We start from the raw sequence: 27,323 nt of genomic DNA on the forward strand, positions 1-27,323 counted from the left end.
GTCGGTTGTCGGTTGTCGTTTGGTTTTGTTGACTGTTTCTTTTGCTGTGCAAAAGCTTCTTATCTTGATGAAGTCCCAATAGTTCATTTTTGCCCTTGCTTCCCTTGCCTTTGGCGATGTTTCTAGGAAGAAGTTGCTTCGGCTGAGGTCAAAGAGGTTGCTGCCTGTGTTCTCCTTTAGGATGTTGATGGACTCCTGTCTCACATTGAGGTCTTTCAACCATTTGGAGTCTATTTTTGTGTGTGGTGTAAGGAAATGGTCCAGTTTCATTCTTCTGCATGTGGCTATCCAATTTTCCCAACACCATTTGTTGAAGAGACTGTCTTTTTTCCATTGGACATTCTTTCCTGCTTTGTCAAAGATTAGTTGACCATAGAGTTGAGGGTCCATTTCTGGGCTCTCTATTCTGTTCCACTGATCTATGTGCCTGTTTTTGTGCCAGTACCATACTGTCTTGATGATGACAGCTTTGTAATAGAGCTGGAAGTCCGGAATTGTGATGCCGCCAGCTTTGCTTTTCTTTTTCAACATTCCTCTGGCTATGCGGGGTCTTTTCTGGTTCCATACAAATTTTAGGATTATTTGTTCCATTTCTTTGAAAAAAGTGGATGGTATTTTGATGGGGATTGCATTGAATGTGTAGATTGCTCTAGGTAGCATTGACATCTTCACAATATTTATTCTTCCAATCCATGAGCATGGAACGTTTTTCCATTTCTTTGTGTCTTCCTCAATTTCTTTCGTGAGTATTTTATAGTTTTCTGAGTACAGATCCTTTGTCTCTTTGGTTAGATATATTCCTAGGTATCTTATGGTTTTGGGTGCAGTTGTAAATGGGATCGACTCCTTAATTTCTCTTTCTTCTGTCTTGTTGTTGGTGTATAGGAATGCCACTGATTTCTGTGCATTGATTTTATATCCTGCCACTTTACTGAATTCCTGTATGGGTTCTAGCAGTTTTGGGGTGGAGTCTTTGGGGTTTTCCACATAAAGTATCATATCATCTGCAAACAGTGAGAGTTTGACTTCTTTGCCGATTTGGATGCCTTTTATTTCTTTTTGTTGTCTGATTGCTGTGGCTAGGACTTCCAATACTATGTTGAGTAGCAGTGGTGATAGTGGACATCCCTGCCGCGTTCCTGACCTTAGGGGGAAAGCTCTCAGTTTTTCTCCATTGAGAATGATATTCGCTGTGGGTTTTTCATAGATGGCCTTTATGATATTGAGGTATATACCCTCTATGCCTATACTCTGAAGAGTTTGGGTCAAGAAAGGATGCTGTGCTTTGTCAAAAGCTTTTTCTGCATCTATTGAGAGGATCATATGATTCTTGGTCTTTCTTTTGTTAATGTATTGTATCACATTGATTGATTTGCAGATGTTGAACCAACCTTGCAGCCCAGGGATAAATCCCACTTGGTCGTGGTGAATAATCCTTTTAATGTACTGTTGGATCCTATTGGCTAGTATTTTGGTGAGAATTTTTGCATCCATGTTCATCAGGGATATTGGTCTGTAATTCTCCTTTTTGGTGGGGTCTTTGTCTGGTTTTGGGATCAAGGTAATGCTGGCCTCATAAAATGAGTTTGGAAGTTTTCCTTCCATTTCTGTTTTTTGGAACAGTTTCAGAAGAATAGGTATTAATTCTTTAAATGTTTAGTAGAATTCCCCTGGGAAGCCATCTGGCCCTGGGCTTTTGTTTGTTGGGAGATTTTTGATGACTGCTTCAACTTCCTTAGTGGTTATAGGTCTGTTCAGGTTTTCTATTTCTTCCTGGTTCAGTTTTGGTAGTTGATACATCTCTAGGAATGCATCCATTTCTTCCAGTTTATCTAATTTGCTGGCATAGAGTTGCTCATAATATGTTCTTATAATTGTTTGTATTTCTTTGGTGTTGGTTGTGATCTCTCCTCTTTCATTCATGATTTTGTTGATTTGGGTCCTTTCTCTTTTCTTTTGGATAAGTCTGGCCAGGGGTTTATCAATCTTGTTAATTCTTTCAAAGAACCAGCTCCTAGTTTCGTTGATCTGTTCTACTGTTCTTTTAGTTTCTATTTCATTGATTTCTGCTCTGATCTTTATTATTTCTCTTCTCCTGCTGGGTTTAGGCTTTATTTGCTATTCTTTCTCCAGCTCCTTTAGGTGTAGGGTTAGGTTGTGTACTTGAGACCTTTCTTGTTTCTTGAGAAAGGCTTGTATTGCTATATGCTTTCCTCTTAGGACTGCCTTTGCTGCATCCCAAAGATTTTGAACAGTTGTGTTTTCATTTTCATTGGTTTCCATGAATTTTTTTAATTCTTCTTTAATTTCCTGGTTGACCCATTCATTCTTCAGTAGGATGCTCTTTAGCCTCCATGTATTTGAGTTCTTTCCGACTTTCCTCTTGTGATTGAGTTCTAGTTTCAAAGCATTGTGGTCTGAAAATAGGCAGGGAATGATCCCAATCTTTTGGTACCGGTTGAGACCTGATTTATGACCTAGGATGTGATCTATTCTGGAGAATGTTCCATGGGGACTGGAGAAGAATGTGTATTCTGTTGCTTTGGGATGGAATGTTCTGAATATGTCTGTGAAGTCCATTTGGTCCAGTGTGTCATTTAAAGTCTTTATTTCCTTGTTGATCTTTTGCTTAGACGATCTGTCCATTTCAGTGAGGGGGGTGTTAAAGTCCCCCACTATTATTGTATTGTTGTCGATGTGTTTCTTTGCTTTTGTTATTAATTGCCTTATATAATTGGCTGCTCCCATGTTAGGGGCATAGATATTTACAATTGTTAGATCTTCTTGTTGGATAGACCCTTTAAGTAGGATATAATGTCCTTCCGCATCTCTTATTACAGTCTTTAGTTTAAAATCTAATTTGTCTGATATAAGGATAAGGATTGCCACCCCAGCTTTCTTTTCGTGTCCATTAGCATGGTAAATGGTTTTCCACCCCCTCACTTTCAATCTGGGGGTGTCTTTGGTTCTAAAATGAGTCTCCAAGGACAGCATATCGATGGGTCTTGTTTTTTAATCCAATCTGATAGCCTGTTTCTTTTGATTGGGGCCTTTAGCCCATTTACATTCAGGGTAACTATTGAAAGATAGGAATTTAGTGCCATTGTATTGCCTGTAAGGTGACTGTTACTGTATATTGTCTGTGTTCCTTTCTGGTCTATGTTGCTTTTAGGGTCTCTCTTTGCTTAGAGGACCCCTTTCAAGATTTCTGGTAGGGCTGGTTTTGTGTTTGCAAATTCCTTTAGTTTTTGTTTGTCCTGGAAGCTTTTTATCTCTCCTTCAATTTTCAATGACAGCCTAGCTGGATATAGTATTCTTGGCTGCATATTTTTCTCATTTAGTGCTCTGAATATATCCTGCCAGTCCTTTCTGGCCTGCCAGGTCTCTGTGGATAGGTCTGTTGCCAATCTAATGTTTCTACCATTGTAGGTTACATATCTCTTGTCCCTAGCTGCTTTCAGGATTTTCTCTTTGTCTATGAGACCATAAGTTTTACTGTTAGATGTCGGGGTGTTGACCTATTTTTATTGACTTTGAGAGGGGTTCTCTGTGCTTCCTGGATTTTGATGCCTGTTTCCTTCCCCAAATTAGGGAAGTTCTCTGCTATAATTTGCTCCATTATACCTTCTGCCCCTCTCTCTCTTTCTTCTTCTTCTGGGATCCCAATTATTCTAATGTTGTTTCGTCTTATGGTATCGCTTATCTCTCGAATTCTGCCCTCGTGATCCAGTAGTTGTTTATCTCTCTTTTTCTCAGCTTCTTTATTTTCCATCATTTGGTCTTCTATATCACTGATTCTCTCTTCTGCCTCATTTATCCTAGCAGTTAGCGCCCCCATATTTGATTGCACCTCATTAATAGCCTTTTTGATTTCTACTTGGTTAGATTTTAGTTCTTTTACTTCTCCAGAAACGGTTTCTCTAGTAACTTCCATATTTTTTTCAAGCCCGGCTAGTATCTTTAAAGTGATGATTCTGAACTCTAGATCTGACATCGTACTAATGTCCGTATTGAGTAGGTCCCTGGCAGTCGGTACTACCTCTTGTTCTTTTTGTTGAGGTGATTTTTTCCATCTTGTCCTTTTGTGCAGAGGAGAACAGATTAATGAGAGAACAAAATGCTAGCAGAGTAACAACGTCCCCAGAAAATATACTCTAAACAAATCAGAAAAGACCTGAAGCAGTGGAAAAAGAAAGGGCAAGAGAGAAAAAAGAAAAAGAAAAAAAAGAAAAAGAAAGAGATAAAGATAAAAACAAAAACAAACAAAACAAAACAACAACAACAAAGAAAAACCAGAATGTGATCAAATATGATCAGGCTGGTATATAGATCAGTGCCACACACTAGATTTGGGGTGTATTTTGGTCTGTTAGAAGAAAGTGCCTCCCAAAATTTTAAAGAAAGAAAAACTTATATATGTACAAAAATAAGGGTTGATATGATGAAGGGATGGAATATGACTGTAAAGATGGAAATTATAAAAAATTTTATAAAAGGAATTGATAAGAAGTTGTTTGAAAAAAGAAAGAAGAGGATTTAAAAAAAAAAAGGGAGAGAATGTGATCAGGCAGGGGAGTAGAGAAAACTATATACTAGAGATTTAGGGTATATTTTAATCTGCTAGAAGAAACTATCTCAAAATTTTAAAGAGAGAACAACTTATATATATATATGCCAAAAATACAGGTAACTACTATGAAGGGATAGAATATGACTTCAAAAATGAAAAATAAAAATTTTTTTTAAAAAAGGGATTGATAAGATGTTGGTTGAAAAAGGGAAAAAGAAAAATTCAAAAAAAAGGAAAAAAAAAAGTTAAAAAAAAATTAACTTTGAAAGACTAAAGAATCATGGTAAAAAAGCCATGGATTCTATGTGCAGTAGTCCCCTAGCGCTGGAGTTCTGCCGTTCTCATTGATCCGTAAACGTGGTCTTGGCTGGCTGTTCTCGCTGATCTTCTGGGGAGGGGCCTGTTGCCGTGGTTTCCAAATGTCTCTGCCGGAGGCGGAATTGCCCCGCCCTTGCCCCCTCCCGGCTAAGTAATCTGCTCGGGTTTGCTCTCCGGAGCTTTTGTTCCCTGCGAGCTTTCCGTACAGCTTTGGAGGCAGAGAGTGAAAATGGTGGCCTCCCAATCTCTGCCCCGGAGGAGCCGAGAACTCGGGGCCGCTTCTCAGTGAGCCCCCAGAGAAAAGCCGTCAGTCACTCCCGTCTTCCCCGGTCTCCGGCTGCACTCCGTGCCCACCGGGCCTGTGACCGCGTGTTTCTATCTCTGGCCCCCGACCCCGGGTGGAGTCTCCAAACCAGGCAGATCCCTGCGGTGCACGCCCGCGCGGCTCCCCCCGGGGGAGGAAGGTGAGTCTCCCCGGATCTGCCGCTTGTTGGGTCCCTGCTGAAGGAGCAGGGGCCCGACTGTGCCGCGGATCACGGTTTATGGCGACCCCGAGCTGAGAGCCCGCGCCTGGGCTCCGCCTCTGCAGCCGGCTTCCCCGCTCCGATACCTGGGAGCTCTGCCGCACTCAGGCACCCCCGGTCTTTCTGTGACCCCGAGGGTCCTGAGACCGCACTGTCCCGGAGGGTTCCACCCCCCCGCTGAGCCACCAGAGCGACGTCCCTCAGCGGAGCTGACTTTTAAAAGTTCCGATTTTGTGCTCCGCGGCTCTATCACTTGCCAGAAGCGGCCAATGGAGGCCCCTCCCCCGCCGTCTATCCTCCCGAATATCACCTCGGATTCACTTCTCCGCACGTCCTACCTTCCAGAAAGTGGTCGCTTTTCTGATGAGAGAGTTGTTGCTATTCCTTTCTTCGTCTCCTGTTGAGTTTGTAGGTGTTCAGAATGGTTTGATCCCTATCCAGCTGAATTCCTGAGAAGAGACGAAATCCAGGTCTCCTACTCCTCCGTCATCTTGTTCCGCCCCTCCCCGCATTCTTGCTTTCATTTATTCATCATCATTCAACAAATATTTTTCGGGACCTGCTATGTGCCAGGTGGCTTTCTTGGTGCTAGGGATACAACAGTAAACACACCAAAGACATTTTATTTTTTATTTATTTATTTTTAATAAGTTTGAAGATTTATGTATTTATCCGAGAGAGAGGGAGAGCACACGTGCGCATTCTTGTGCGTGAATTGGGGGAGGGGCAGAGGGAGAGATTTTTCAAGGAGACTCCCTGCTGAGCACGGAGCCTGATGTGGGGCTTGATCTCACGGCTCTGAGATTATGACCCAAGCTGAAACCAAGAGTTGGATGCCCTTACCCAACTTAGCCACCCAGATGCCCCCAAAGACATTTAAAAATGGGGCTTATATTCCTAATAGGGAAGATAACACATGATAGGTATACAAATAACATGTAATACATCAGATGGCGATAATACTATGTTTACCAACAAGGCAGGATAAAGGGGTAGAGAATGACCTAGGAATGGAGGGAATTGGGGAAGCCCTCTCTGACTTTCTGGTTGAAGAGCAATGTAGGCAGAGAGAACATGAGATGAAAAGGTCCAGAAGTGGAAGTGTGCTTTGAGTGTTTGAGGAACAGCAGAGGAAGCCTACGAGGCTGAAACAGAATAAGAACGGTAAAAAGTAGTAGAGGACGAAGGTAGCTGGGAACCAGATCATGTAAGACTAGGGTGGGCTGGCTTTAATTTTGAGTGGCTTAGGAAGCCATTGGAGGGTTTTGAGCAGCTCTGGCTTGCATTTTGAAAGATTGATTATGGCACACTGCCATGTGGAATATATATTGTCCAGGGTCAAGGGCAGAAGCAGCAAGACCAGTTAGAGAATTATTAGAATAGTTCAGGCAGGACATGCTGGTGGCTTGGACCAGGGTGATTAGTGATTACAGAGGATATATTTGGATATATTTTGAAGACAGGGAAGAGCCAAGGATGACCTCAAGGTTTTTGGCCAGGGCAACTGAAACTGCCTTTCCCTGAGAGAGCAGACTGTGGGAAGAATAGAGTAGGTTGGGTGGGTGGTACGGAGAGGGGTGGGGTGGCGGTAGAAGTACAGAATTCGATTTTGATGTGTTCTGCTTATGATGCTTGTTAGGTATTCATTTGGAGATATTGTGTAGGCAGGTAACGTGAATCTGGGGAGAGATGGGGCAGGAGATGTAACTTTAGAAGGGGTTAGTGGAGTGATGGTATGAGCTGTCAAATGCTGTCACAGGTTGAATAAGACCTTATATTCTAGGAAGGGAGCTTGGATCTGATTTTTTTCCCCCTTTTTTGAATGTAAAATGATATAAACTGATGGAATTTTAATCTGTCATTCTTTTTTTAGTTAACAGAAGATGAGATAGCTACAATATTACAATCAACACTTAAGGGACTGGAATACCTTCATTTTATGAGGAAAATACACCGAGATATCAAGGCAGGAAATATTTTGCTAAATACAGAAGGACATGCAAAACTTGCAGATTTTGGGGTAGCAGGTCAACTTACAGTAAGTAAAAATATTACTTCTATTGGTAACTTTTAGCCCTGTCCAGAGAAGGAATTCCTTTCATTTTAGTTATTTTTTCAATAAAATACTCGATTTCATTTTATTTGTGAAAAGGTTATAGAAGGTGCCACTAAGTTACGAAAGAGCTAGTAGGTTATTATAGATCCTTTCCCGGGGTTTAGGTCCCATGGTTTAACTTTGATAAAAATAAAAGCTTAAACAAGAAATGACAGAATGGAAGTTTAAATTCTATTCATCTTATTTGCAAAAGGAAGAAAAATTCAATCCAGACTGCTTTCCTTGAATAAGACATAACACCATCTCAACCAGGTAGCAGTTGGCAATTACTTTACTGAAAACTCTCTCCTCGTCTGGTTCCAAGATACAGTCTTTTGATTCTTCTCCTACCTCACCAGGGTATGGCAATGACAAAAACCATGTTTTTAAAACAGGAAATACAGAATTACCTGATTTTGAAGAATACCTAAGTGTATATGACATATGTATATATAGAAAAATAGAAACAGTTCTGGACAGATATGTACTAAAATTTGCAACACCATTATATATCAAACAGTTTTCTGGGGTGGTAGAAAAAATACTTTTTGTTTGTTTAGGGCTGGTATTAGGTAGAGTTTTTTGGTTTTTGTTTGTAAATCTGCCTGGATTATGTTAGGGAGTTTAATAGGTATTGCAATGGCACAAAAATTGCTTTGATGTTTAAAAAAGAAAATCAGAAACTTATTCCATATTGTGATTACTGGGCCTTTCAAAAGATCTTGTTGTTAACACATAAAGTGCTTCTAGGGAACAATTTATGCTTCCAACTGTAGTATATAAATGTATATAAATCCATTTGGGGGAACCTGACTGGCTCAGTTAGTAGAGAGTGTGATCCTTGATCTCAGGGTCATGAATTCAAGCCCCACATTGGGTGTGCAGCCTACTTAAAAATAAATAAATAAAATAACTTAAAAGAATGTACCCATTTTCCCTTATATTTGCCAATACTGAATGAGCAATAAATTGTATTTTTAAAATCATTTTTGAAACAATATTTTTACAGTTGATTATGGCCATTTACAATTCTTTTGTAACTTAACTGAACTGTTCATCTTAATTTTCCTAATTGTGTTGGACCTTTTAAAAAAAAATCTGCTGAAAAAGATAAACCAAAACTTAAAAAAAAAAAATTTATGTTGAAATTGTTAATCCTTTGTTATATATGTTGAAACATCTTTTTGTAATTTGCTAGTTATCTTTTTACTTTGATTATGGTTTTTCTTTAAATACCAGAGGTTCCAAATTTTATATAGGGAAATCCACCTCCCTTTTATGTTATGGTTCCTGCCTTCGATGTCACCTTTAAAAGACCTGTTCTGCTCCAACAGTATATAACTGTTCATCTATACTTCCTTTTAGTACTTTCTGGATTTCGTTCTTTGTATTTAAATTTTCAACCTATTTGAACTTCCTTTGGTGGAAAGTATAAGTTAGGAAATTAAGTATAGAATTTTACAAATGACTAGCCAGATGCCCAGCACTTTTTTTTTTGTCCTTTGCTTGGTAATATGGAATGACATTTTAATCATATCTTTGAGCTGTGTGTGTGTGTGTGTGTGTGTGTATGCACACATGTAAATACACATACATAGCCATAGTCTTTCTGGATTTAGTATTTTTTCTTGTTATGCTACTGTGCTAATGTAACTTCATCATACAGATCAAGCTGCGTTAGTATCCACTCATTCTCCGTTTTCAAAAAATGTCTAGATATCCAAATACTCCTTTCTAAATAATGAGTATTTCAAGGATACAATTCTTGAAAACGACTTTGAGTAGCCCCATTTGAAAACTGCAAATTTAAGTTTTGGAGCAAAGGAAATGACTAAGCGGTAAGTTAGTTCCTGTGCTAGTTTTTTACATAGGACCGACAAAGTGAGATCAATTTAAAAATATTACCTGTCCTTTGCTCCTGGCTGGCACAGCCTAACTGAAGCCACAGGCATTTCAGAAGGAACAGGAGTGATGATGATGGCAAGTCCTGTTGCATATTTAGTTCTGTTTAAAATCCTTCTCTTCCTAAAATACAGGAGCTCTAGAAAGGTTCTCTTTCATTAAGGCCACACTGTTCTGGGGAAGTAGGCAAATGACGTGTGCTAGATTCATATATTTTTCTTTAAGACCCAAACTAAGACTTTCTCTATGTATACATTTTATTTTATAGAATATGTGTATATGATAAAAGAAAAATTATATGTGTACATAGACACACACATATGATTTTTCCTTTTTTAATTTTCAGATAGCACAGGTACTATATATTCATGTAAACCGTTAGAGTGTTACAGAAGTATATGGGATGGAAAGTAAGAGTCCTTTGTGATTCTACCTTTTAGATGTAACTGTTGTTAAGAGTTCAGTGTGTATTGAGATTTTTCTTTTGCTATCCATATAACAACAATATTTATTATTATTGGTTGCTGTTTTGTTGTATATATATACAACAATATAATTTTGCAACCTAATTTTCTCTTTATAATATGTCTTGTACATTTTTCCATGCCAGGAAAATGTATCTATCTCCTTTTTAAAAAATATATGGTGGATGGGGCACCTGGGTGGCTCAGTCAGTCTGACTCTTGATATCAGCTCAAGTCATGGGATCAGAGTTGTGGGATCGAGCCCCACATCGTGTCTCATGCTCAGCAGGGAGTCTGCTTGAGAATCTCTCTCTCTCCCTCCCTCTGCCTCTGTCCTCCTCCCCCCTCCCCCCGGCTTGCGTGTGCAGTCTCTCTCTAAAATAAATAAATCTTTAAAAAAAATATTTGAGAGAGAGCGTGTGTGCAAGCAGGGATGAGGGGGGTGGGGAGGGGGAGGGGGAGAGGGAGAGAAGCAGACTCCCTGCCAAGCGGGGAGCCAGATGCGGGGCTCGATCCCCGGAGCCTGAGATCATGACCTGAGCCAAAATCAAGAGCTGTATGCTTAACCAACTGAGCCACCCAGCTGCCCCTAAATAAATCTTTAAAAAATGTGGTGGATATTTATTGTATTTAATTTACACCCTTTTGATGGTCATTTGAGTTGTTTCCTTTTTCTTTTTCCCGCCTCTCCTACAAATATTTCTCCAATACTTGTGCATATATCTTAGGGTACCTGCACATAGGATACATTTCTAGAAAAAGATTTGGATCAAAGGATGCGGACATTTGAGTTTATAAATATTGCCAAATTGCCCACAAATCTTGTACCAGTTTATAGTCTAGTAATGCTGTTTCAGTGCTTGACTTTCTAGCACTAGTTATTTATTTTTTTTAAATTTTATTTATTTATTTGACAGAGAGAGACACAGCAAGAGAGGGAACACAAGCAGGAGGAGAGGGAGAAGCAGGCTTCCTGCCGAGCAGGGAGCCTGATGCAGGGCTGGATCCCAGGACCCTGGGATCATGACCTGAGCCGAAGGCAGACGCTTAACGACTGAGCCACCCAGGCGCCCTGTCTAGCACTAGTTATTATTAACCTTTTAAATTTTTGTCAACCTCATTTTAGTGTTTGTTATTTTTTGTGGGTTTTTTTAACGCGTGCGTTTTAAGAATTGAGAATCTTTTATGTTTCTAGGTCATTTGAATTTCTTTTGTGACCTGCTCAATCATGCCTTGAGTATGGTTTTTATATGTATCCCAAGTACAAGATGTTTCTTATTGTTGGAAAAGTCTTTTTTTCTCAGTAGTTTTAATGCTTAGTGTTGATCTCTACTCTTCTCTGTTGTAGGATACCATGGCCAAAAGGAACACAGTGATAGGAACACCATTTTGGATGGCTCCAGAAGTGATTCAGGAAATTGGATACAACTGTGTGGCAGACATCTGGTCATTGGGAATAACTGCCATAGAAATGGCTGAGGGAAAGCCGCCATATGCCGATATCCACCCAATGAGGGTAAGGAAACCAGTAGGGTGGTTAGCTCCTGGGCATCATTAGAAAGTTGGTGACTTACTTGATTTAGGTACCAAACAGTAAATGAATTAACTGTATATAATTGGTAAGTGTCAGTCTAGACTCCACTAGTCGTAGTCACTAATCAATTCAAGTGTGATCCACCACCTCCATTCCAGAGGTTGTGTATTGACAGCCACCTGACAGGACATAGGTCACAGAAATGCTTGGTTTGGCTTGTGCAGTGTGTGTTTTTTAATAGTTTAGGTGTTCACTTTTTTTTTTTTTAAGATTTTTATTTATTTATTGAGAGAGAGAGAGAGCATGAGACAGAGGAGGGTCAGAGAGAGAAGCAGACCCCCTGCTGAGCAGGGAGCCTGATGCGGCACTCGATCCCGGGACTCCAGGATCATGACCTGAGCCGAAGGCAGTCGCTTAACCAACTGAGCCACCCAGGCGCCCAGGTGTTCACATTTTAACATAACGTTAACTGGAGCTGAATGGTGGTCCCTCCTTTATATAGGTCACTGGCTTTCCACTTTATCAGTCTCTAAGATTCCCTAATCACCGAGTATCCCTTGTCACTTACCACAGTGTTTGCTCTGCTGTTTTTCTCATTGTAGTATTAAAAGGAAAGCAAACTGGGTGCCTGGGTGGCTCAGTTGGTTAAGCAACTGCCTTCGGCTCAGGTCATGATCCTGGAGTCCCGGGATCGAGTCCCGCATCGGGCTCCCTGCTCAGCAGGGAGCCTGCTTCTCCCTCTGACCCTCCCCCCTCTCATGTGCTCTCTGTCTCTCTCATTCTCTCTGTCTCAAATAAATAAATAAAATCTTTAAAAAAAAAAAAAAAAAGAAAGCAAACTGTTTTTCTGAACTCCTGTCACTAACACCCAGCCCGATTTGTTTGTTATCTTTTTCCTGCCTTGCCCTCAGAGGTATTTACATTGGTAAGTTCTTCTTTGTAGATCCCCAGACTCTGTTCATCTGGAGGCTCTGTACTTTGCAGCCTCCATGGATTTCTAGAATAGTAAGGGCCCGTAGGTCCAGTCTCCACCGAAGCTATCAGCGTGACACCCTAAGGGGTTTGTAAGCTGTACCCACCCCAAACCCCTCATCACAGCACTGTTAAAAGGCCTCGACCCTGCCTTCCTCAGTGGCTCCATAGTCCTCCATACCTCCCAACCCAGCTCCTCCTCTTTGATTAATTAGTTCTTCTATTAAAAGACTTAACAGTTTTTTAAAAAGTATTTATGTGCTCAAAGGTAAGGGCAGAAGTGGGGAAGGGTGGGAGAATTTACTAGTAGATTTAAAGAATATAATTTAAGCTGCTAATTACAGAGGTTTTTGTTTTTTTTTTTTTAAATTCTGCCTCTTTTATTGGACAGTAAATAATAGTTTTAATTTTTTGAAATAGTAGAATTTAACTGCAGTGTGGTGTTTTTGTTTTTGTTTTTTTCAAATACATTAAATTGGCTTGGCCTGGACATTAATGAATCTCTTGTGATTTGAGGGACTTTCAGGTTTATGATCTTCTGCAGTTACTGCTCACATCTAGTGGTGAGGGTGACTTTTATGGGGGAGGGAAATTTGACAACTATGGGGCTGAGATGATCTTCAGACTATCGATGCTCTCAGGTCTTACCTTTTCACTTTGAAAGGTAATATACTGTGGTTAGCAAAAACCAAAATAAACTTGCTAGATTATTGTGAGGTTGAGGAGGCAAGAATACATATGAAAGAGGGAGAGAGAGAGAGAACTATATCAACTTCTTTAATTGTCATACTTCCTACTTTGAGACACTTAGACTTTTGTTGGCATTTGGGTGGGCTTATCAGTGGATAAGAGGAAAATATTTTTTTTAAAACTTCAAAGGTATCTCTAATCAATTTTTATTAGTGCATCACTTTTATTTTACCCTCCCAAATTTTTTTTAACTAGGCTATCTTCATGATTCCCACCAACCCTCCCCCCACATTTCGAAAGCCAGAACTGTGGTCTGATAACTTCATGGATTTTGTGAAGCAGTGTCTTGTAAAGAGCCCTGAGCAGAGAGCCACAGCCACTCAACTCCTACAGGTATGACTCTCCCTGAGGTGCTGCTTCCCTCTGTTTCATTCACATACTGGCCAAAAGATGCTGCCAACCCACCTCCACGGAGACAGTAAAGAAGTATAAGACATTCCCTGCCTCTGGGGAGCTTTGAATCTAACTGAGTAGAAAAGAGTGTTAAATCATTGAACAAGATAATAATGCAAGAAAATGGAGGGCTCTGTGGGATCAGAGACTGGGAACTGACATTTAGTGAGCACCTGCTGTGTGCTGGGTGCCATTTAATCATCACAGACACCCTGGGAGGGATGGGTATTATTTCAGTTTTATAGGTGAAAAAATGGAAGCTTAGAAAGGTTAACTCATTTAGAGTTACTCAGCTGAGAAACAGCAGAGCTGAGACTAGAACCAAGGTCTTCTTGGGTCCAAAGCAGGATTGCCCACAAGTCTACCCAGTTCTGATGAGGAACTGAGATTAGTGGTAGGTGATCTTGTAGCTCATGATGGGAAGAGGCCTCTTTGGGCTGGCGGTACTAGGACCACTCTCCTGGAGCGGGTAACCTCGGTGCGTGGGCCTGGAAGGATGGGGGAGGGGTTTGCGGGCAGTCTGCTCAGTGGTTAGGAGGTTGGATTTAGGAGTCACACTGCCCAGGTTCGAATCCTGGCTCCCTGTTTACTAGCTTTGTGACCTTGGGCAAGTAACATAACCTCTCTGTTGCTTTAGGTTTTTTTTTATTTTTTTTATAGATTTTATTTATTTATTCATGAGAGATAGAGAGAGAGGCAGAGGCAGAGGGAGAAGCAGGCTCCCCGCGGAGCAGGGAGCCCGATGCGGGACTCGATCCCAGGACCCTGGGATCATGACCTGAGCTGAAGGCAGATGCTTAACCGACTGAGCCACCCAGGTGTCCCTGTTGCTTTAGTTTTCTTATCTGTAAAATGGAGACCCAGTATCTGCCTCATATGTTGTGACTATTAAGTGATATAATATATGTGACTTTAAATAATGTTTCACACATATTAAAAGTAGTATGTTGTGGATTTGACAAATATCTGTGGTTGTTACTAGGCTAAGCCAATGGTTTTCAGCCGTGTCAGACCCAGTGCCCCCCTTTTTAACCAATATGTATATTTGTAATACTCTTACTGCTCTTCTGGATTGAAATTCTTAGATAATAAAATCTGTGCCCATAATTTAAAAAGAGTATGATGTGTATGATATAATGAAGGCATAAAGATTTATCAAAAATATGTGTCAGTACAGAGATAGGCTCCAGCTTGACTCAACTTGCAGACATGATGAGATAGTTATATACCTGTACCAAGAACCATGATGAGTTTAGAGTAAGAGCAATAAGAACAGAAACCACTCCATTCAGGCAGTACAGGACAACGAATGGGTGGACACTAGAGTAAAAGTGATGTTAAATAATAACAGACCAGGCTTATTTGTATGTGATAAGAAGAGGGAAATGATCTTAGAGATTTTCCAAGTGGAGAGAAGAGAGAACAAAGAAATATGATATTCTTGCAAATGAGTTGGGTCTTATTTCTCAGTGTATTGACAGATTCTTTTCTTGCTGGGAGGGGGTATTGAAGTTTTGTGGAAAAGAAATCTCTTTTGCAATCCCAACTACATGCTGAGGCATACTTCCAATCTCTTGAGTACTTACAAAGACCTTAGAGACTATATTCTGTGGTGGGTGCTGGGGAATAGAGAACAGGTTGCAAAGAGAAACACTGGGGGGACAATGTCAGAATAAGTTGGGGAGACCCAAAAAGAATTTCGATATGTAACTTCCACAGCATGAATTTCTTATTGTACTACCAACACAAATAACAAAAATGTACAGTGGTATTCATATTAAAAATTCAAGCATTTTTTTGTAAATGAAATGCCACACTATCCCTGTGTTTCAGGTGTCTTTGCTGATTGATATTTGGGTCTACATCTCTTATGTATTTGTGACCAGTTTTAGTATTTCTGCAGTAACTACGCTTTTGCACCAAAATCCTTTTTTTTTTTTTTTTAAAGATTTTATTTATTTATCTGAGAGAGAGAATGGGAGACAGAGAGCATAAGAGGGGGAGGATCAGAGGGAGAAGCAGACTCCCGCCAAGCAGGGAGCCCGATGTGGGACTCGATTCCGGGACTCCAGGATCATGACCTGAGCCGAAGGCAGTTGCTTAACCAACTGAGCCACCCAGGCGCCCACCAAAATCCTTTTTTTAACTAAATCTATAGGTGGAAATGCTAGGTAGCAAATTGTATAGGAAGAATAAGCAGGATGAGTAAATTATTCAGTGATACTTAAACAATGTCTTTATGACATTTAAGCCTTACCCTCCAAAATCATCTCCTAAATTACTGGACTTTTTGCTTATCTCTTGAAAAAAATTTGGAGTATTATTTCCTAAAGCGTATATATACTCTGCGACATTTGAAAGATGTGCAGAATGTGCCACAGTTCATTGTTGCGTGGGAGCGTTCCACACCTTGAAGGCTTGCTGCTGTCCCTGCTTCCCCTCACATGCCATCCGTGCTCTCCAAACACCGTGACAACTACAGGCTCCCAGCATGTTTAGAAAACTTCCTCTAGGGGGTGGTACCACCCTGATGAGAATCTCTAGATTTGGCAGAGAGGAACAGAGGAGACTTTTGCAGCCAGGCTGAAAAAGATGGGCAAAGCCTGAATGTGCATCTGGTCAGTTACAAAGTGAGTGTGGTTTCACGACTCTCACCCAAAACAGAGAGAGAAAGATGAGAGTCGTTGATTGAGCAGATGTTATCGGGTACCCCCGGTGTGCCAGGCACTGTGTGGGCACTGGTGCCGTCGAAACCATCTCCAGTGTTGTCTGCTTTCTCGTTTAAGCACCCATTTGTCAAGAGTGCCAAGGGAGTGTCCATACTGCGTGACTTAATTAACGAGGCCATGGATGTGAAGCTAAAACGCCAGGAAGCCCAGCAGCGGGAGGTGGACCAGGATGATGAGGAGAACTCTGTGAGTGGCAGGCCTTGCCGTGGGCCTCAGGCGTTCATGCGTGTTATGTCATGATTGCCAGGTCAGGTGACGTGAGTGGGGGATAACAGAGCGGCCTGGAGCTGGAGATGCTTCTTGAGTGATTATGGGCGCCGGTCCTGGACACTGTTGAGGGCTTGCTGAGGCTGTCCTTGTTCTTCTCACCGTGCTTCCTAAGACACTTTCTTTTTTTTTTTTTTAGATTTTATTTATTTATTTGAGAGAGCAAGAATGAGAGTACATGAGAGGGGGGAGGGTCAGAGGGAGAAGCAGGCTCCTCGCTGAGCAGGGAACCCGATGCGGGACTCGATCCCGGGACTCCAGGATCATGACCTGAGCCGAAGGCAGTTGCTTAACCAACTGAGCCACCCAGGCGCCCTTCCTAAGACACTTTCAAATTTTACTCTTTGGCCCTTCAAATTAATTTTTTTTTTCAATTTTTTTATTCGGAAAAGTGAATGCTCAGGTCTGAGACTTGGTTTTTCATGCCCTTTTGGGGAATCAAGGATCCATACTAAAATGTAGATTTTACACTCACAGACTCCCTCACAAGCCTGAGATTCCAAGGGTGTGCACCTCAGCTCCTTAGATCTATGTTGTAAAACTCTTTTTTAAAAAAATATTTATTTGGGGTGCCTGGGTGGCTCATTCATTAAGCGTCTGCCTTCGGCTCAGGTCATGATCTTGGGGTCCTGGGATCAAGCCCCGCATTGGGCTCCCTGCTCCGTGGGAAGCCTGCTTCACCCTCTCCCACTCCCCCTGCTTGTGTTCCCTCTCTCGCTGTGTCTCTCTCTGTCAGATAAATAAATAAAATCTTTAAAAAATATATATTTATTTAAGTAATCTCCACACCCAACGTGGGGCTCAAACTCGACCCCAGGATCAAGAGTCACGGGCTCCTCTGACTGAGCCAGTCAGGTGCCCCTCTGTTGTAAAACTCTTACGAAGGAGAGAGGAAGGGGAGAGGGAGAGGGTCCTCCTGGGTTAGATACGCTACTCTTGCCCAGCTGACTTTCTGATCTTCTTTGGTTAAGTAAGGGTGCTCTCAGTTCTAAGGGCTGTGGGCCTAGCGTCAAATCCAGAAATGCTTGCACCGAGATGAATAATAGTAATTCTAAAGACTCAAACCTTTCGATCCAGTCAGGCCCGATTTGAGGTTTTGTCCTCTCACAGGAGGAGGATGAGATGGACTCCGGCACGATGGTTCGAGCAGCAGGTGATGAGATGGGCACCGTCCGGGTAGCCAGCACCGTGAGTGATGGAGCCAGCACTATGATCGAGCACGGGGACACATTGCCGTCACAGCTGGGCACCATGGTGATCAACGCAGAGGACGAGGAAGAGGAAGGGACCATGAAAAGTAAGGCTCTGCTTAAATATACTCCCTCCTCTGACAACCCCTACACATTCCAGAGAAAACAGGCTCTTATGGTCTACACAGGCTCAGGCTGGAGTCATTTTCTGGTTGCGCAGGGGACTGGGGATGCGGGAGGGAGAGCTGGCCTGAGGTGGCAGAGGCAAGAAAGCGTCAGCAGTGAGGAAGGACCTTCTTTTGAACCAGAACGGCCATCTCTCATCGAATGTTGTCATTTTCTCCTCCTTCTATTTGATCCATGGATGCAAGCACGTGTATTGTTTTGATCCATAATTCAGAGTGTGAGGGGATTCTGAGCTATTTACTGTAGATATCTTAAGTCTATTTTCTGTTTTCTGAAAGCCAGTAGTCAGGATGACTGTACAGCTTTGAAAGTCCTATCAAGTCCCTTCTAGTTGAATCCTCCTCATCCTTTTTGGCCTGTGGCCGCGGCCTGACACTGGGGCTCGGCTCCCATCTCAGGCAGCTGTCCTCTCCTCTGATCTTCTGTTGTTTCCCTTCCCTACTCTGCAACACAGATCAACTCACAGAGGAAAGGAATTTGGGATACAAACGGTAATAATTGAGTTCTGGATGCACATTTTAGCCTGAGCTTTGCATAGGCTTAAGTCTTCATGATCTTTTCATTATCTTAACCACCCCCCCTTTTTAAAGTTCAAAGGTCCTTCCTTTATTTATTTATCTTTTTAAAATATTTTATTTATTTATTTGACAGAGAGATACACAGTGAGAGAGGGAACACAGGCAGGGGGAGTGGAAGAGGGAGAAGCAGGCTCCCCGTGGAGCAGGGAGTCCGGCGCGGGGCTCGATCCCAGGACCCTGGGATCATGACCTGAGCCGAAGGCAGATGCTTAACGACTGAGCCACCCAGGCGCCCCTAAAGGTCCTTTCTTTAAAACCAGGGAGCAGCAAACTATGGTTCACGGGCCAAATCTGGCCCGCCACCTGGTTTTGGCAATAAAGTTTTATCGGAACATAGCTATGTCCATTCATTTGCACATTGTCTGTGACTGCTTTTGTGCCACAGTGGCAGAGTGAGCAGTTGTGACAGAGACCGTATGGCCCCCAAGGCCTGAAATGTTTGTTCTGTGGTTCTTTACAGACAGAAAAAGTTCTCTAACCCCTGCTCTAGACCCTCTGCTTTGTGATGAATTCATTCCATGAATTTTTCTTCAGTGCTGTATCCCAGGGACTTTGCTAGGCACGGAAGAAACGGTCCTTGCCGCAAAGCAGCCCACGGCCTTGTGTGGCGGACAGACCATTAATTACACTTTAGTGTATGAAACAAGTTCTAAAATAGGGTTAATCTAGAGGCTTGCTAAAGCAGAGTGGAAGAGTATTCAGTCCGGATTGGGTATTACTGAAGAATTCCTGGAGAAAAAGGCAGGAGGGTTGGCTGGGAATTCCTGGAGAAAAGGTAGGGCGGGTAGAGGTGCTTCAGCAGAGGGAGCGGCATACCCAGAGTCCCAGCGACAAGGGAAGGGGAGATCAGTGCGGGGGGGCCTGCAGCTGGTTTCTCGTGACTGGAGCAAGCAGGTCTGGCTGCGGGCCCCAGGCAGCCCCCTCTGCTTTTCACCTTTCACGTCTGTGTATTTATAATCAACCCTTTGTTTATGAAGAGAAAAGTTTTTTTTTTCTCTTTGGGGGCCAAAGCTCATCATCTGTGTTTGGATTCTGGTCAGAAGGATACAGGTGGTGGAAGAGTATTAGTACTGTTGATGGATGTGTAAATTGGTATAACTTTTCTGGAATGCACTATGCATTAAGAGTTTAAAAGGTTCAGACCTTTGACCCAGTACATTCCACTTCTAGGAATCAGGTCCAAGAAAATAATCGAAGATTGAGACAAATTATATTCCAGAATTTTTCCACACATGTTACTTATAATTATAAAAAAAAAATAAATTTGGATTAACTTAAATGTTTAGTAGCAGATGGTTGGTCTAATAAATTATGATACATCCATAAGAGGGACTATTATACCATGTAAAAGTATTAAAAATCCTGTTTTGGGGGAATACTTAGTGAGTTAGGGAAATATTTATGATATGTTGTTAAGTGACAAAAGAAGGAAGCAAAATTATAGCGTGACTCTGGTTTTATAAAAGAAGATAAATTAACATACGTTAATGTGTACATAGAAAAAAGACTGAAAAAAACCCAAAAAGGCTGGAGGTAAATAAATCAGTTATTAAAAGTAGTTATTGGTAGTAGGGTTATATATTTTTTATTTTATTTTTTAAAGATTTTATTTATTAACTTCACAGAGAGGGTGCAAGTATGAGGGGGGCCCTAAAAATGGATATTTATAAAAGTTTACAAAAACATTGTCACCCTGCTAGTCCCTTTAAATTCTTTTTTTTTTTTTTTAAGATTTTATTTATTTTTTAGAGAGCAAGCGAGAGAGAAACAGCATGAGAGGGGCGAGGGTCAGAGGGAGAAGCAGGCTCCCCGCTGAGCCGGGAGCCCGATGTGGGACTCGATTCCAGGACCCTGGGATCATGACCTGAGCCGAAAGCAGACGCTTAACCATCTGAGCCACCCAGGCGCCCCCTTTAAATTCTTATCTCATTCGTTGTTCTTAGGTATGTTTCATCCCCTACACTCCAGATCGGAGCACCCTAGGGTGTTATGTAAATTATCAAGTGAATGCTATGTACTAAATTTAGTTTTGTTTTTTTAATTTTTAAGTAGCCAGTGTGATTTGTTAGGAAGGTTTGTTTTGCAGTAAGGAGAGGTGCTGACCTCTGTCTTTTCATTGACTCTGAGTGCTTTATCTTCTACTAGTTTTAAGGGCTTTAATCATAGGATTATAATCACTGCGCAGTGTAACGAGGCCAGCCCATTAACATCTGTTGTGCATGCTCATGTTATGGAAAATCTGCCCTTTTTTTATTTAAAGAATTAATTTTGTTCCAAATGTAATTTTCCAAATGTATTTAAAGTGCTAATTAATTCAGTGGGTTGTTTGTTCAGTTTCTGAGCTTGGATAGTTTAGCGTGTCTAATGAGAAACATGCATCTTTTATTATAGTCATGATGAAAAACTGTTTAAAAACCTCAGTAATCACAGCTGAGTGACATTAAATAAACTCAGTTCACCAATCATCTGCTACAGGTCTGGTAATTCAGTTTTTGGGCCACAGGTTTGACAGATTTGCCACTTATTTTGAGATCTTTACCACTTACTGTTTTAGATGTTATTTAAATTTTTCATCATGGGAAATTAAAACGTACATAACTGCACAGAATAATATCATGAGTGACCTCAGGACCTGTCACCCAGTTTCAAACCTGATTAACTCACTGCCCATCATATTTCAGCCTCCCCCAAAGAAAATAAACTCAATTAATTTAAAGCAAATCTCAGACATCATACCATTTCTTCAGAATTAGGGTTTTTTGTTTGTTTTTTTGGGTTTTTTTAAAAAGATTTTATTTATTTATTTGAAAAGGAGAAACAGCAAGAGAGGGAACACAGCAAGGGGAGTGGGAGAGGGAGAAGCAGGCTTCTTGCCGAGCAGGGAGCCCAATGCGGGGCTCGATCCCAGGACCCTGGGATCATGACCTGAGCCGAAGGCAGACGCTTAACGACTGAGCCACCCAGGCGCCCCATTTCTTCAGAATTAGTTTTAAACATTTAAAAGAGACTATTTGACCAAGCCTGGCTCAGATGCTAGTTCTCTGTGTTGTCTTGGAGAAGTCACTTTTCTTGTACGAGCCTCCATGCCTTAATCAGTAAAATTAAAGAATTATTAAATTTAATTTAATTTAATAAATTACGTACTTTCCTTTTCCCTTACAGCTCAAATAGTTCACACGTCTATAAAGATTGTATAACTCATGACTAATAGAGAACTGAAGTTTCTAGAAGTTGAAATTTGTGAAAATAAATAGGCTTTCATCTAGTGTCTTCTTTGACCTTCTGTGAAATGTTTAATCCTCGAAAATTAAAATTATAACTGTTACCCTCAATAAGCTCAACAAAAAAGACCCATCCCTATAGTTGTTTGCATTAGTTTCAGAGAACCTAATTTTAGTTTCTAATTTTAAAGAAACTGTAATAAGAATATTGACTCACATACATAATTTGTGTAGGACATCTGGGTCAGAAACTTTTCTGAAATTTTTGATACACTTTTTGATGATTGACTATATTTTACAGATCTTTTTAAAAGTTTATTCCTTGTCTTTGAAAAGTTATATATTTCAATTGCTCCTTTACTGTATTAAAAATTATTTTACCAACAGTATTATAGCAATACGAATGCACTGTTAAAAAAGGAAGTAGTTTACCCTCTCACTCCAATAAAGAATGCCTGTTTTTGACCATGTGCCTGTACGGCTCCTATACAGTAATAATTTGCCTATTCTGTTTTCTGATTATTTTCCACTTGATAAGTGTATGCATTTTCCATGTTGCTGCAAAGTCCATTTTTATATTTGTCACACTTAACAGTGTTTTGGTTTTTTTTCCATATATTTACTTTTTATTGAATTTGTTAATGTTACAGAGTTCTTGCACTGCCAAACCATGCCTGAGAATTCAAAGAAAGAAATGGTGCAATGGACAGCCTCACCCACCCATCATACAGTATATTAAAACTTGATTCATGTGCATTTTTATAATTTCACAATCTTTTAAGAAGTTATAACAAGAGTTGGAATTTTAAATCTCCTGCAGGTCTTCAGATTTCTAGTATAGTATGCCATTAAATAAAAGTTCCACATATTCATCTCAGTTCATTCCTCAGTAACATAACCCCCAAAGCAATTTTGCTGGAAAAAAAATGCATACTTTTTAGGGGAAATATGTGGCTCAAGGTCCAAGAGATTATTTGTTAAGATTTTTGGTTCCCAAATGAAGTCTTCAGTTTAACCAAGAATCCCTCGTTTCTTGCTTAATCATCCAACCTCTCCTTGGCTGGCTCAGCTGCTCACCCCAATACACCAGAAGGCAGGCACCCTGCCTGCCACCTCAAACAACGCCAACATCCTGGCCCAGATGTGGTGGGCAGGTCCTGTCAGGAGATACTGTGACCTCCCAGGAGCTGATTCCTGCACTGACACTTTCATCAAGACTGAACTCCTGTAGGAGATATGCCCCTACACCAGGATAGTTTTACTCGCTTACTTGCTTCTCTTGCCAGTAGCAAGTCTGCAATTCCTGCATTTGGCAAAGGGATTTATAAGAGAGAAACCCAGACTCTGCATCAAGTGGTCACATACCACTTTGAAATATATCTATTGAACCAAAGATACAAAACTAGTACATTACCAGACTATCTCATTAGATGGACTTTTCAGTAATCCTGGGTAGCTTCCTGAAGTCCCTTTAAGGACCAAAAATTACTGGATAGTTTAAGCTGTAATTATTAAAAACAGAAGTGCTCCATCACCTGTCTTCGCCCCTGACTCTTCAAATGAACATAAAGACATACCAGGAGGTTTAACAGTGTTTTTTAATCATTTATCTGTTGCTAGACATTTTGGTTGTTCCTAATTTTTCACTAGTATAAATAACTCTGTAGGGAACAGCTTACATATAAATGTTGCTTCTTTTTAGTATTTCTTAGGAAAAGTTTTCAGAAGCATTTGAATAGTTTCACGTGTATTTGTCATATTGTGCTTGTCCTCTGAAGTTTGTACCACTTTACATTCCACGAGGGTAACAGCAGCTATCAGAGCCCTTGATTTCTTCCTTTATACCCATTTCTCCTTTTTATTTCCCATGTTTTGAATCTCTGTGCCACTTTCTAGGTGTTTTCTCTGTATTTATCTTCTAACTCTATCATTCCCTTTTTAGCCATATCAAATGAATGATTTGACCCAGACACTGAGTTTATTTCTTTTTTTTTAAGATTTTATTTATTTATTTATTTAAGAGAGAGAGAGAAGGAAAGATAGAGAGTACAAGCTGAGAGAAGAGGGAGAAGCAGGCTCCCGGCTGAGCAAGGAACCCAATGTGGGGCTCCATCCCAGGACCCTGGGATCATGACCTGAGCTGAAGGCACATGCTTAACGACCAAGCCACCCAGGTGCCCCAGACACTGAATTTATTTCTGTGGATACATTTTTTGCTTCCTAGTTTTTTTTTTTTTTTTTTTAAGATTTTATTTATTGTTTGCGAGAGAGAGCGAGCAAGCGCACATGCAAGCATGAGCAGAGGAGAGGCAGAGGGAGAAGCAGACTCCCCACTGAGCAGTCAGTTAAGCTGAAGGCAGATGCTTAGCTGACTGAGCCACCCAGGTGCCCTGCTTCCTGGAAGTTTTAATTAGTTATTTTTAAATCCAGTTTTTCTTCTTCTGTAATGTTCTAATATTGTCTTACAAATGTTATTCCTTTATCTCTTTGAATATTATAAATGTCTTTATTTTAAGGTATTTTTAAAAATTAATTTTTTTGAGAGAGTGAGAGCGCGTGTATGCACACCTGAGCAGGGTGGTGGGGCAGAGGGAGACTCCCAAGCAGGCTCCACGCTCAGCTCAGGGCAGATCCTGATGTGGGGCTCGATTCCACAACCTCGAGATCATGACCCAAGCCGAAACCAAGAGTCAGACACTTAACTGACTGAGCTGCCCAGGTGCCAGTAAGGTATTTTTTAGATCAGTCTATTATCTTGAGTTTCTTGGGTCTAATTTCTGCTGTTTATTATGTCTGCTATCTCATGCTATTAGATTCTTCTTACACTTTGTTTGTAGGCTTATCTTCAGTGGGAAGTATCTTCTTTGGAGGTCTCTTACGTTCCTTGAGTTGCAGAGGTATCCCTGTGGGGCTCTAAGGGCTATTTCATTCCAGTGGACTCTTAGATTATTTCTCATTTCTGTAGTGTGCTTGTGGAACAGCCAAGGGAATTAAATTTCTAGAAGTTGACTCTCTCCACCCCTCACAGGGGCAGAAGCCATTCCTAAGTCATGTCCTTGAGCTTGTGGGTAGAGTTTGTCCTGGCTCCTATCTTTGTGCTGGGAATTGAGTTCTAGCTTCCTTTTTATAGACGTGTCTCGGCTCCTGTCTTTATCCTGGTTCCTGTTCCCACATCAGGCTTAAAACTAGTCTCTATGGTTTGGTTTTCCCAGTGGGCCATTCACTTCAGTGCTGTGGGTTCCTTTGTTGCTTTTGCCATTTGCAGAGTTTCCTGTTCTAGTTTTGAGCACTACAGTTTTTCTGTTTTGTTAAGCTTTGAACTTTTGTGTGTTTAGAGCAGGAGAGGGGCCTCTAGTGCTTCCTTTCATTCAGTCATCTCGAGCTGTCTGTAGTGATGATATGCCTATTCTTTCTCTACCAGGGAAGACTCAATAGAGAGATTGTTATTTGCTCATGGTCACATGGCTAGTAAGTGCCAGTGCTGGTAATCTGAAGTCCAGAGTCTATGCTCCTTTCATTCTACTGAACTTCAAGTGTGTTTTGGAAGCCCACCCTTACATTAATGGGCATTAGATCTAGTATAGAACTCCTCAAAATTCATGATTCAGATGGGTGTTGGCTTCTGAGGAGATTCCAGAGATATCTTTTTCTTTTTTCTAGAACCAGTTGTATATTATATATAAATTATTTGTTTATTCTCAGGATAGGCATTATAACTGTTAATAGTAATAATTAATGATTAGGCCCTTAATATATATCAGGCATTGTGCTTAATCCTTTGCAAGCATTTCACATATTAACCATTACTACCATGCTGTGTGGTAAATATAGCCACCTCCCATTTTATAGCAGCAGAAACAAAATTGCAAAGAGATTAAGTAACTTGCTGGTGATCACATAATGAGTAATAGAAGAGCTGAGGCTTGAAGCCAGATATGTTTGATTTCAAAGCTTATGATGTTGTACTCCACTTCGGCAGAGCCTCTTTATTAAGTGGTTGAGGCTCGTGTTACAGATCATACGTTGGTGAGCCTCAGCGCACAGGAATGTACCTCTCCTTGCTGGTTGTCTGAATAACTAGCTGCTCTGGAAGTTTCCCCAGGAGTTCCAGAAGCGAAGGACAGATGGCTCTCCAAGGGGGCCTAACTCTGATGACAGGCTTAATGGTGTGTTCTGTCTGAGGGCGTATGTTTTGGTTGTGTATATCTGAATCTACAGTGAAGAATCCAGTTGCAGCTGGAGGGAGGGGATCCGAGTGGGGTGAGATCCGGCTGTCTTACAAGAGACTTAAGGAACATCTGTAAGAACCATGGAAAACCATGGCCTTGTACTACTTTGAAAACCTAGGTCTGGATAAAATATCAGTTTGCGGATTTTGGAAGATTCCTTCTATTTGTGTACGTAAGTGTGTTTTTTTGGTAAGGGCTTTAGAAGCACTTTGCCCCGAAGATCTGAAGTGACAGGAGAGGTTCTAGCTTAGTGTTAGGATTGTTGTGCTTTCTCTGGACCAGCAGAGGGAGCTGTGTAACAGAGCATGGTTAGAATTGTGTCTACCTCCCACCCCCACCCCCACCCCGAACCTGCATTCACAAATCCCCTTTCTGTTCTAGGCTTTATTCTCCATCAAGACTATCATTTATTTATTTTAAAATCTATTTTAGGCAAGCGCAGCAACACTAGGACAGTGTCTTTATTTTATTTAGGTAGGAAATTGGATACCTCATACTTGGCGAAGTCCAAGTAAGACTGAAGTCTGCCAAAATGTCTAAAAATAGTTTAAACTTTTCCTCTCTCTTCCCGGATTTCTTGGTAGACCTTCCCCAGAACTGACGCTTTTTTTCTGCAGCACGGTACCGTGGATGTAGTTTTGCAACCATCATCAGCTAAAATGGCTAACCAAGGAATTAAATAAAGTTTTAAAATAAAACTTAAAATTCTGGTGCAGAGCTCACTTGGGGAATGTTACTTACGTATCAAAGTAAATATTAATAATGGCAGCTTATAGTTTTGTTGCCTCTAATTTTCACCTGATTTGTTTCTACATTGACTACACAGAAGTCAATCTTACTTCTTTCTTTTGATCCTTAATATATTTTTCTTTCTTACCAAGACCTCCAGTACAGTGTTGAATAGTAGAGGTGGTGGTGGGCATTCTTATTTAGAAGGCTTGAGTCCGTGGCATCAATCCTTCCATCTTCTAGGGACGCCCAGGTGGCTCAGTTGGTAAGCATCTGTCTTTGGCTCAGGTCATGATCCCAAGGTCCTGGGATCAAGTACCACATCGGGCTCCCTGCTCAGTGGGGAGCTTGCTTCTCCCTCTGCCTCTCTGCCCCTCCCCCTGCTTGTGCAGGTGCGCACTCACGCGCTCTCTCTGTCAAAATAAATAAATAAAATCTTAAAAATTCTTTCCATCTTCCAGTGGTCCAAGTTCTGACTTAAGCCTTTCAAATTAGACTCTGTGAAAGGGAGTGAGTGATTTCTATTTAAAACATGCACACCATTAAGAAATTTCCAATTTTTATTTTAGAGCAATGGCCACATTAATCTCTTGGAAATAGAATTTTAAAGCGAGTGGCATACTTACGTTAGGACAACTCAGGAGCACAGTTTGGGTAAATTCCTGGGATAGT

At 41.0% G+C, this 27,323-nt stretch overlaps 1 protein-coding gene across 4 annotated transcripts in view; it reads left to right on the top strand.

The window, feature by feature from the left end:
- Positions 1-27,323, top strand: part of STK4 (serine/threonine kinase 4) — a 97,019-nt gene that overhangs the window by 18,680 nt on the left and 51,016 nt on the right. For 2 of the 4 annotated variants that reach the window (XM_064573232.1, XM_064573235.1), the window contains exons 5-9: positions 7,286-7,450; positions 11,222-11,389; positions 13,325-13,462; positions 16,309-16,437; positions 17,629-17,815. In XM_064573232.1, coding sequence (XP_064429302.1) covers positions 7,286-7,450; positions 11,222-11,389; positions 13,325-13,462; positions 16,309-16,437; positions 17,629-17,815 — 787 coding nt within the window. Of the gene's footprint in view, positions 1-7,285; positions 7,451-11,221; positions 11,390-13,324; positions 13,463-16,308; positions 16,438-17,628; positions 17,816-20,203; positions 20,862-27,323 lie in introns of those variants that run through there. The other 2 variants (XM_064573234.1, XM_064573233.1) reach the window with 2 other exon arrangements.

Source organism: Mirounga angustirostris, unplaced genomic scaffold (assembly GCF_029215605.1).
Source record: "Mirounga angustirostris isolate CCGP_5_RB_7025 unplaced genomic scaffold, mMirAng1.0.hap1 SCAF_10, whole genome shotgun sequence".
NCBI lineage: Eukaryota > Metazoa > Chordata > Mammalia > Carnivora > Phocidae > Mirounga > Mirounga angustirostris.